General features: G+C 39.8%; 1 protein-coding gene across 2 annotated transcripts in view; it reads right to left on the minus strand.

Annotated features, from left to right (window-relative positions):
• The window catches only part of LOC126373838 (beta-1,4-N-acetylgalactosaminyltransferase bre-4-like), a 263,755-nt gene that overhangs the window by 15,199 nt on the left and 236,170 nt on the right, over positions 1 to 12,386 (minus strand). For both annotated transcript variants that reach the window (XM_050020175.1, XM_050020174.1), the window contains exons 2-4: positions 3,904 to 3,990; positions 1,521 to 1,716; positions 906 to 1,189 (exon numbers count right to left, since the gene is read on the minus strand). In XM_050020175.1, coding sequence (XP_049876132.1) covers positions 906 to 1,189; positions 1,521 to 1,687 — 451 coding nt within the window. In that variant the 5' untranslated portion in view covers positions 1,688 to 1,716; positions 3,904 to 3,990. The remainder of the gene's footprint in view (positions 1 to 905; positions 1,190 to 1,520; positions 1,717 to 3,903; positions 3,991 to 12,386) is intronic.

Consider the following 12,386-nt stretch of genomic DNA (forward strand, 5'->3'; position numbering starts at 1 on the left):
AAATTTTCATTTCTTTCTTTCTTTCTTTCTATCGTTGTACTCATTGTTACGTAGTCATAAATAAAATTTGAAATTAAGTCGAAAAGTAAAATGAGGTTGGTTTTTGATCATCATAGATCCACTGGCTTCTATTGCTAGATTATCATTTTATAATTTGTCTTTGACTCAGCCAGATACTCTCCTTACCAAATCAGAGACAAGGTTTTCATTGCGCACTTACAAACTTACTTTTATATGCGCAAATTTCAAATTGCAATATTGCTTCCTTAGATGAATTGCTTCGATGTAGCCATTTTAACCCCCCAGTTCATAAAATGTTTTTTCTTTGAATCTTCACCGGTAATCATACTCCGGACCTCCGCATCGTGAGTGCGACGTCCTAACCATTAGACCAGGGAGGTAATTTACTGATATATTCGGTGATTCGATAAGCACGGCAAGTTAAGCAAATAGTTTGCTTAAGTTAGTAAGCAGTCGTTACATGACCCATAAAATAACCCGGATTATTATGGTTGGTGGCGACGGCCTCCGTGGTCCAGTGGTTGAGCATTGGGCCCAAGATCCGGAGGTCCCGGGTTCGAATCCAGGTGAGAAAATATCACAAAAATCACTTTGTGATCCCTAGTTTGGTTAGGACATTAGGTACAAGCTAATCCCCTGATTGTCCGAAAGTAACCGAAGGCACGTTAAGCCGTTGGTCCCGGTTACTACTTATTCATGTAAGTACGTAGTCGTTATATGAGTTATGTAAGGGGCCTTTGGCGGCTCAATAGTAACCCTGACGCCAGGGTTGATGAGGTTGGTAATCCACCTCACAACCCACACGATAGGAGAACATGGTCACCGACGGTACAACCAACCTGAGAGAAGAAATAAGGAATAATAAATATTATTCTTCAATTCACCTAAGTTTGATGGTGTTTCGCAGTACGGCATTAAAGTCGAGTTTTTCGTGACGTTGCCGACATCGGTGGAGACCTGATTCTTCTCCAGCAACTTGGAGAATATAAGTGAAGAATTGTCCAACGGCTTCTTAGTACTCGTAGTTGTAGTGGGGATAATTCTTGGGGTTTCATTTAACGTAGACGTTCTGGTTTCAGCTGCTATTTGTGTTATGTTTGAGACTTCGCTTGTGGCGCTCGGATCCGTCAGTCTCTTAGGCCATGACGCCGATGAGGTTTCTCTCGTCCTGTAAAGAAAGACAATTGGATCGTGTACTAGGAAAAAATAAAAAGATAAATGCTGATTACGGTCAGGCAAGAAGGAAACCAATGCCCTATTTTTGCCTAAAATGTAGCATGGAGAATGCTACACCGAAAAGAGCGTGGCTCTTAATTTTTTGATGATCTAGAACATAGGCCGAAAGTACTGCTGACAAACAAATTAACTGACAGATAGGCTATCCGACGGTATATTCATAGCTTTATTGCCCACACAGGCAATACAAAACAAAAGAGAAAAAAGAAAGAGTATAACACACAGTATAACAGTGAAGTCAGTAGTAGTGAGAGTATTCATACTTGAGGGTTGGCTGCGTGGCATTATAGAGCGGCGAGTAGATGTAGGTGCGCAGCGGGGACGCGGGGAGGATGGAGCCGAAAAGGTACTCGACGGCGGCTAGCGCCATCACCAGGAGAAGCAGCAGCCGCAGCGCGCGCGCCGCTCGCCCGCCGCCTGCGCCGCCCATCAACGCATCCGGGGCACACGCCAACACCCCTGCAACATGACACAAGTCAGGGTGTCAGTGACATCGGAACGAAAACTTTGACGGATGATTCAGACCATGAATCTGAGTTGATATCACGTGGAATTTTCCGTCGCAAAAATATGGATCTGAAAATAATTTTAAAAAACACAAACATAAATTCCGACAGGCAATTCCACTTGATATCAACTCAGAATCATGGTCAGAATTATTCCCTTCAATATTTGTTACGGTGTCACTAACACCCATACGTACGTGGCTGTACGTACTTGTACGGATTGTAAGTGACATCGTAACGAATAATGAGGAGGATGATACAGCTTAGTATTCCGAGTTAATATCAGGAAAAAAATATTTAAAAAAAATGATAAATTTTGCGACGGAAAATTCCACTTAATATGAACTCAGAATCATGGTCTGAATCATCCTCCTCAGTATTCGTTACGATGTCACTAACACCCTGTATATATTATGTAGATACTACTTAGCTGTTACTACTGATGTATTTATGTACCTTTAAATTATATATAGTTCGTTAAAGACACATCAAAGCCATGTGGCAGTTTTAGTTTCGGTTCAATGAATATTTTAAAGCCATTCAAGAGTTATGTATACGAAAGGAATGCGCATATATTATTTCATCCTAGCGATCATTTTATGCCGGGGTTGCCCAGTTGGGAAAACGCTTGCCTCTCATTTTAAGGTCGCACGTTCGAATCCAGCACAGGGCCTAAATCAAAGATTGTCGAATTTGTTTTCGAATTCATGTTTGGATCATAAATTATTATCACGTACTCTGGGTGAAGGAGAACATCGTGAGGAAACCCAAATTCCCGAGAAATGCATCTTCGGAGGTATGTGACCTAACCTGTTTTGGGCTGGTTTTCCCTTCGCGGGTTGGAAGGTCAGACAGGCAGTCGCTTCTGTAACAAAACCGGACCTGTCAAATCTTCAGGTTAAGTAAGCGGACCCTGTGAAAAACGGGATAATGCTAGACAGATGATGATAGCCATCATGGTTGGATTGTACGTATATATACGTGATACATAATCATGCATCTAGCTTTAAAGTATTCCAGGAACGGAGAGCAAGAGAAGTGTGTCAGGATTAAGGTAAATGGGATTCCACAGTCTCTGCTTAGCCTGGTGGGAAATAGGCGTGAATTGATGCAAGTATGAAATCAGAAATCAGAATCATTTATTCAACGTAATTATCATGGATAAACTTGTTGAAGGTCAATGTAACATTTTTGAATTTACGTCATTTCGCAAGGTGTTATGGCTGAGGAGAAGAAGTGACATGAAACTGCAACAGCAACACATCTTTTAAAAACCAATGGTACACATTACAAGTTATTTAATAACTAGAGGAACACATTCAATACCAGACATTTTTATCATTTAGGTAATCATTAATCTTATAATAAGCTTTTTTACATAAAGTAAGCTTCACGTGAGCTTTAAATTTATTTTCTGACAAATTTAAAATATTATCTGGTATTTTATTGTAAAAACGTATACATAACCCCAAAAAAGATGAATTTAATTTACTTAATCTAGAATTTTGAACAACAATTTTATTTTTATTCCTTGTATTTATTGTATTGTATGTATGTAAGAACGGAGTAAATTGTAAGGCCATGTCAACTGTGACAAATGACACGAGGAAGCGACATTCTTTTATCAATTTCAAGCCTAAATTTGGAAGCCGGAGATGTGATAAGAGCCTATCTTTTATCGGGCTTAACGCGGATAACTCGAGCGAAAGGGTATTTTTTCCTGGTTACCCGTAATCCTTACATCCGGCGTTAAATAGGTTTAAAAACCTGTACGGGCATTAAACTGTATGAAATATATATCGTTAAGTCCAAAAACGGAGGGTTTTCAGGTTTTGGAAATAAAAGAAAAATGATATTTTCAATTTGAAACTTATACAGGGTGTTAGTGACATCGTAACAAAAACTTTGAGGGATGATTCAGGCCAATATTCTGAGTTAATATCAAGTGGAATTTTCCTCCGCAAAAGTAAAGAATTAAATATAATTTAAAAAAAAATCTATGAAGTATCTAAGTTCAGATATCTTAACAAGCTTGCGCCGGCCGACAAAGCGCGAGATGTTACGAACTGACTTTCCAATTGCGCGCATTATAGCTACAACTTTTCCAGTATGACGAGGGACCTATTCTAGGGTTACTAACCTTATATAAAGAGAAGTATAAGCAAGGGGCTCTATGGTATCGCCACATTCTCCTCAATGCCTGTCTTGTTGTGCTCGCTCCATTATTCTGAAACAAAAATGGCAATAGGTCAGATGTCTGGGTAAATGATAAACTATGAGTATGAATGTTGGCATTATTGGCGAGGAGTTGGTGTATACAGGGCGTTAGCGACATCGTACATTATACCTCTATAAAATATGATTAAAACCGAGCATTGAGAAAATAGGTAGTTATCACGTTAAATCTGTACAACACCACCTATATTATTTTTGGGGAACGTAACCTGGAAAGCGAGGAGCTCGGTGGCGCAGTGGTAAACGCGCTCGGTCTGCGATTGTTGAAGTTAAGCAACTTTCGCAAAGGCCGGTCTTAGGATGGGTGACCACAAAAAAAAAGTTTTCATCTCGAGCTCCTCCGTGCTTCGGAAGGCACGTTAAGCCGTTGGCCCCAGCTGTATTAGCAGTCGTTAATAACCACCAATCTGCACTGGGCCCGCGTGGTGGTTTAAGGCCCGTGCCCCAGCAGTGGGGACATTAATGGGCTGATGATGATAAACCTGGAAAGTCCCTCGTTGATTACATAAATTATTTACATTAATAATGTTCTATCTCTCTCTCTTTAAAGCATAGAACGCGCAATGTCAACAAATATCAAATAGCAAAATTTCTTTTTAGATGAATTGCTTTAATGTGGCCTTTTAGCCACCCTGGACCTCGAGGAATGCAATTTATACATAGTGAAGTATGTGTATAGTGATATTCAATATTAAAATCAGTCTCCCGCCCATTCCATCATTAGGGTGTCGTACTATAATATATTTATAGCCTAATTTACGTTGTCATAACACGGAGAAGGAACGTCTAGTCTCGTAACGGCGCCATTAAATTTTTATACCCTCATTCCGTAATATTTATGACTTTTATTTATTATCTTTTATCATAACTTATTGAGTTTCTAATTTACTTACTCGTCAAAATTATGGAACCTGTAAAATGATTACCATAATAATATTGTAGCAGTACTAAAATTAGATATTTTTTCAGTTTATCGCCTCGTTTTGCGGGACATTTTATTTATATATGACCAACCTTTTTTGTAAGTAGGTACGTAGTTCATCATGCGATGGATGTATCTCTAACTACCCCGATTGAGAATATAGTCGACAGGTTATGTTACGGTATGCTATGCTACTACACTCCTAACCTGACCTGTCATATCTTCAGGTTAGGTAAGCGGACTCTGTGAAAAACGGGATAATGCTAGGGGGATGATGATGCTACTACACTCCGTTAGCTCGATCAATTTTACAAGAAGGATATCACACACACATATACAGCGTACAGCACACACACACACACACACACACCTCACACACACACACTGCACACACACACACACACGCATACACAGCACAGCACACACACAGCTACACACACACACACACACACACACACACACACAGATACATACATACAGATACAGCTTAGTGCAAAAGAGACATCATCTACATAGGACCACGCCTGTATCCCCGAAGGGGTAGGCAGAGGTTCATAGTATACCCACTCTTCGCCGTTACGTTATGTTTTGAGTTATGCTATGTTGCTAATACCTGTCAAATTAATCCGGCAGTTACACTATACACGATAGAAACTGACAAGTCTTCATTTCAGTAACAAAGGTTACATATAAAGTCGAAAGGCACAATCACCCTTCATAATAAAGGTCTCGGAATAAAGAGAGGATGAATAAAAGTGTTATATGAACGCTGGGGTCCGAAACTCCGAAAATCTCATGGAATAAAAGGGTTCAGCCATTTTCCGGGTAGGCTCACTGCTGTTACAGTATTTTTACACTTAAGAAAGTATGTGTTGTTTCATTTAGTTTTATGCTTTTAAAAACATTTGCTGCTACATTAATGACTTATGGCTATGCTCAACCCGTAAGAGAGTACTAACGTGACTATCATCTGCAACTTTAATAATTAATTACGTTAAACAGGCAGCATGACAATACTAAAAGAAAAAGTTAACCTACGAGTACATATATAAATATAAGTATAAACACAGGCCTATTTATAATAATAATAATATTTATTCAGAAAAAAAGGTACAATTTTTACATAATCAGCATTACATTTTTAGTGTAAGTTTACAATTTTTACTGAATTTCCCACTAAAGAGGGGTAAGCAACGTATAGTATGTAATATACGATTACGATACTAATAATAACAATACTATGATTTAATATACGATTTGCTTTGATCCTGACACACTGCTCTTGTTTCCTCTACATTCATCAAACGTTTTATACACACACGCCGGTTCAGAGTAGATCATAATAAACCTTTTCAACAAATTAAGTAACACATCATCATCGATTAGTTTTTTTTTTAATATTACGTTATGTAAAACAAATGATTATGTTATTTTTAAGCCAATGTCAACATTTATAAAGAAGAAAGCTTGCATTTGTCAAATCACGACGGGACAAAGCAAACGGATGAAGGTTCCCCTAACCCGATAAATGCCGATATACTCCGATGATTTGTGTGATAAAGCGACGGTTTTTATTGAGCGTGCGTTTGACACCTGCTGAATTATTATTCTTTCTATTTTTTCCTTTACACTAATGTTTTCATGGCAGGTGAGAAAATGAATGTCAAATCTATGAAGTCGCTCGAGCGGACTAGGTTTGAATGGTTTAAATGGAATCGAAGAATGGTTCTTTATGGTGATTATGTGGTATTTTAGGTTACAGTAGCAGCCAATAAAATGTATTACTGAAAAGAAGGAATTTATTTTATATTTTTTAACAGCCTCTGTGGTCTAGTAGTCAGAGCGTTGGGCTCACGATCTGGAAGTCCGGGTTCCATTCCCGATGGGGACATTGTCGAAATCACTTTGTGAGACTGTTCTTTATTCGGTAAGGACATTGCAGCTTGAATCACCCGATTGTCCGAAAAAGTAAGATAGTTCCGTGCTTCGGATGGCACATTAAGCTGTTGGTCCCAGCAAACAGCTATATCAACCCGCAGTGAAGCAGCGTGGTGGAGTATACTCCATATTTCCTCCGGTTGATTGAGGGGAGGCCTGAGCACAGCAGTGGGACGTATATAGACTATTTACATTAATTTATGTATGTATATTGTTTTGGCAGTCCAACTTAAAATATCGTGTTGGTTTACTATCGTGCACTGGTTTCCCATTCGAGTTGGAAGGTTAGATTGCCAGTCACATTTGTAAAAGACCGGAACTATACATTTTTCAAGTAAGTAGGTAAAGCGGAATCTGTAAAAAACGGAAAAACGCTGGGAACATGATTTCCAGTCCCATTTGACGAGGTATTTCAAAAGGCCGTCTCGCTCTTACCCATTCTTTTTTTTTTGACGTGACTTATTGTAGATTTGCCGCAGATAGCATTAACTACTTGGCCGTACAAATGGGGAGCGCTGAAGGCTCTCACCCGGTACAACGTTTAAGACAACAGGCCTGAGGGTGCCCAGTTGGGCGCGAACCTCGGCTCAGGGCGTCGTCTGAGAGGAAAAATATTTGAAAGAATTAATCGACCCTAGGGGGTCGATAGCGATAAGCGCTGAATGAGGAAAATCGTAGACCACGCCGGCGGGGTCGGTATCGGGGTCCTGAAGTGTTTGGTGTCGCGAGCTGATTGGCTGCCTCTATGGCTAGAGTGATCGGGTCGTCGGGATCGTATATTACGTCCTTCCGACGCCGATACTCTTACCCATTCGAATGCTGTCTTTTCATCCTGCTCTATGCCTAAAAACCAATAGATAAATAACCTCACATAAAATTAAAAGGCCAATTAGAGCTTCTAACCCATTCTACCATGGTATATGTCTTTTATTTAACTTCTGTATAAAATACCCGAAAGCATAATGTGGTGAATACGAGGCAAAATGGATCGCACAGTGGTACACGCAGAGTAAATGGGACGGAAAATGTTTCAAGTTAATTTGCCGTGAAATTAAATGCCGCAAGCTCATGTCATTTAATGTGGAAATTTTGTAATTGAACGCGCTGGTGAAAAGTCCAGAATTAGTAGACGTTTTAGCGGAGGAATTACGAATAACTTTTAAGTACTTTAATATTACGATTTTTATTTGACTTGACTGAGGAGCTCGGTGGCGCAGCGTTAAACGCGCTCGGTCATCGATTGTTGAAGTTAAGCAACTTTCGCAAAGGCCGGTCATAAGATGGGTGACCACAAAAAAAAAGTTTTCATCTCGAGCTCCTCCGTGCTTCGGAAGGCACGTTAAGCCGTTGGTCCCGGCTGCATTATTAGCAGTCGTTAATAACCATCAAGCCGCACTGGGCCCGCGTGATGGTTTAAGGCCCGATCTCCCTATTCATCCATAGGGAAGGCCTGTGCCCCAGCAGTGGGGACGTTAATGGGCTGACGATGATTTGACTTGACTTATTGTAGATTTGTCTACTTAGCCGGAATTAACTACTTAGGCGAACAAATAAATAAGGAGCGCTGAGGGCTATCACCCGGTACAAAATTTAAGACAACCGACCTGAGGATGCCCGGTTTGGCGCGAACCACGGTTCAGGGTGTCGTCTAAGAGAATTATATTTGAAAGAATTAATCGACTCTAGTGGGCCGATAGCGATAAGCGCTGAATGAGGGAAGTCGTCGACCACGCCGGCGAGGTCGGTATCAGAGTCATGAAGTGTTCGTTGTCGCGAGCTGATGGGGTGACTGTAGCAAGAGTAATAGGGTCGTCAGGGTCGTATGTTACCTTCGGGCGCCGATACTTTTCAATACCGTCTTTAAACGGAATGTTTCGGAAACCTACAACCTTTGCTTATGGGAAATGTCTTTTAGCTACAAGAAAGAGGGAGAGGTGAAGACCTAAAATCACCTGGTTGACAAATGTCCAGAAGGACAAGAAGACGCTGGGTCTTCTCGCGTAACGAGAACTGGCGAGTACGAAGAAGAAGAAATATATTTTCGTAATAATAAGCTAAAGTCTTCTTCTATCGTGTGGGTTGTGAGGTGAATTACCAACCTCATCAACCCTGGTGTCAGGGTTACTATTGAGCCGCCAAAAGCCCGTGACATGACTCATATAACGACTACGTGCTTACATTAGTAAGTAGTAACCGGGACCAACGGCTTAACTTGCCTTCCGAAGCACGGATCGTCTTACTTTCGGACAATCAGGTGATCAGCCTGTAATGTCCTAACCAAACTAGGGACCACAAAGTAATTTTTGTGATATGTCCCCACCGGGAACTGAACCCAGGACCTCCGGATCGTGAGCCCAACGCTCAACCATTGGACCACGGAGGCCGTTAATAAACTAAAGTGGCGGAATATGACGTGTAGCCTTCACATTTCAGGTGTACAAAAAATTATATACAGGGTGTTAGTGACATCGTAACGAATACTGAGGGGGATGATTCAGACCATGATTCTGAGTTCATATCAAGTGGAATTTTCCGTCGCAAAATTCATGATTTTTTTTTAGTTTTTTTAAATTGTTTTCAATTCTATACTTTTGCGATGAAAAATTCCACTTGATATTAACTCAGAATAATCAGCTGAATCATCCCCCTCAGTATTCGTTACGATGTCACTTACACCCCGCGCAAGTACATACTGTAGCCATACAAGTAGGTATGGGTGTTAGTGACACCGTAACGAATACTGAGGGGGATGATTCAGACCATGATTCTGAGTTGAAATCAAGTGGAATTTTCAGTCGGAAAATTCATGAAAATTTTTGTTTTTTTTAAGTTATTTTCTGTTCCATACTTTTGCGACGGAAAATTCCACTTGATATCATCTCAGAATCATGGTCTCAATCATCCCTCAAAGTTTTCGTTACGATGTCACTAACACCCTGTATTGCTTTAAGTTGCTTATCATTTTTAACCCCTCCGTACCCTCGGATGTAAAGACACCCACTATAGTTGAATTTGTTCTCGCGACGGAGCATATGAGCCGAAACCTATTCTGTGCATTTCTAGTTATTTGACTCACAACCATCAATCTATGTCAGATCCACATGGTTTCCATCTTTGTGAAATTGCAAGACCATGAATCACTTCCAATTCCAAAGTTTATATATCACATTACCATAGAATAAAGAGTGATACTACGTCTTCTTTTATTGTGTGGGTTATGAGGTGGAATACCAACCTCATCAACCATAGTGTCAGGGTTATTATTGAGCCGCCAAAGGCTGACATGGCTCATGTAACGACTACGTACTTATAACAGTAAGTAGTAACCGGGGCCAACGGCTTGATGTGCCTTCCGAAGCATGGATCATCTACTTTCAGACAAACTTTACAAGTCAGTCGATTACATAAGATTACTAAATCTTTTAAGGGGCAATGTATACGTTTTTACAATAAGATTCCCATTGACATTCAGAATTTGGCTTTCAACTGTTTTAAGACAGTAGTTAAACAAAAACTGTACAAAAAAGGTTATTATAAAGTTAGTGATTATTTAGAAGATATGAATGCATGGGATTAAATGCAGCTAAATTACTCAATTGTATACCAATATTTTATGTTTATTATTTTTTTTTTAAAGAACGTCTAGGGCCCTGTGCCGAGTTTTTTCATGCAGCTTCTTTTCCCCGGCTATACAGGTTGTGAGAAGCTGCAGATAAGACGTTCGTTATGTAAAAATTGACGATTCAAAGTGTAACTATGTTACCAACTGAATAAAGATATTTTTGAATTTGAATTTGATTAGTGTATTAGCCATTAAAACACCTCTTTCAACCCGCAGTGGAGCAGCGTGATGGATGGTATGCTCCATACCTCTCCGGTTGATTGAGGGGAAGCCTGTGCCCAGCAGTGGGACATTTATAGGCTGTTTTTTTTTTCTTTTGGCCTCAGACTTGCGCAAAGGCATTGATGTTTATGTTTTTGTTATGTTTAAATAAAATACAATACCTATAACTTAACATCTGATCTTATATTTTCTTCTTCGGCGGATAAGATAATGACAGGTATAACTTAAAACAAAATTAGGAGGTGTCTGTAGGAATCAGCACGAGTGCCTTTATTTGTAGTCTGTTTTTATGCTCGCCCGAATAATGTCTCACTCATCATCATCATCAGCCCATTAACGTCCCCACTGCTGGGGCACGGGCCTTCCCTATGGATGGATAGGGAGATCGGGCCTTAAACCACCACGTGGGCCCAATGCGGATTGGTGGTTATTAACGACTGCTAATGCAGCCGCGACCAACGGCTTAACGTGCCTTCCGAAGCACGGAGGAGCTCGAGATGAAAACTTTTTTTGTGGTCACCCATCCTATGATCGGCCTTTGCGAAAGTTGCTAAACTTCAACAATCGCAGACCGAGCGCGTTTACCGCTGCGCCACCGAGCTCCTCAATGTCTTACAAACACTAGTTTATAAGTCGTTTGTATGCTAACATTCTATGGACTTTGTCCTACATAAACGATTTTTAATTTTAATTTAATTTATTGTTGACGTTTGTGTTGTTGTCTTGAAAAAAGTTCTGCCTGCGATACGATACGATATGTACGACATACATACATAAACTCACCCCTATTTCCTACTGGGGTAAGCAGAGACTTTTCCATTTGCATAAATCCTGACACACTTCTCTTGATAAATACCAACTGGGCAAAAAAAAGAATACTGTGTAGATATTTTTTTTGAACTAAGGCACGTCGTTAAGCAATGTTCAGGTTGCTTATCACGTGTCCTCACGGGTTATTGAGCCCTATCGTTAATTTACGATAATACTTTCACCAGCGACGCCTTAAAAACTTTGTCTCATAGTAAAATATGATGATACGCATGTCCCCAATAAAAACTTACTATTACATCCTTCTTTGTTTATTGTTTGGAAATAAAGATGATTTTATTATTATTTTTTTAAGTACAAATACTTATAAATGAAAAAAACTTGGACCGAAATCGCAGAACTGCATTTATTAGCTATTTCTAACGTAGTATTTTCTATAACATGGATCGGTTGCTTGGTAAATCAAAGCAACTGATGTAATTGAATATAATATGTATAATATGGGTAACTTGATATAATCAAATGTCATACCCATAAACAAGAAAAACTGTAGCCATACTTTGGCTACTGGTTTGTATACTCTTTAATTCTTTTTAAAAAAGGATATTTACTACATAACATTTATCCCATAGAGAAACACGGACCTCCTGCATTTATCCTTATTTGTCTTCTGGTGACTTGTGATTCTACTCTCCACGATAGGGACATTGAGAAATAGACAGTTTCCTTCCATAAACACGTTTTCGTAGCTAATCGTTACGACTTCGTAGCCAATGCTACGATGAGACAAACGGCATTTCGTAGTACTAGCTACGCTGTCACTACAGTGTTCCGAGACGTACGATAGTCATTTGTTTTTGGGAAAATGGCGATGATAATAAAAGTCGTGGTAGCCCAGTTGGTAGAACGCTTGCCT

This window comes from Pectinophora gossypiella, chromosome 16 (assembly GCF_024362695.1).
Source record: "Pectinophora gossypiella chromosome 16, ilPecGoss1.1, whole genome shotgun sequence".
Classification (NCBI taxonomy): Eukaryota; Metazoa; Arthropoda; class Insecta; order Lepidoptera; family Gelechiidae; genus Pectinophora; species Pectinophora gossypiella.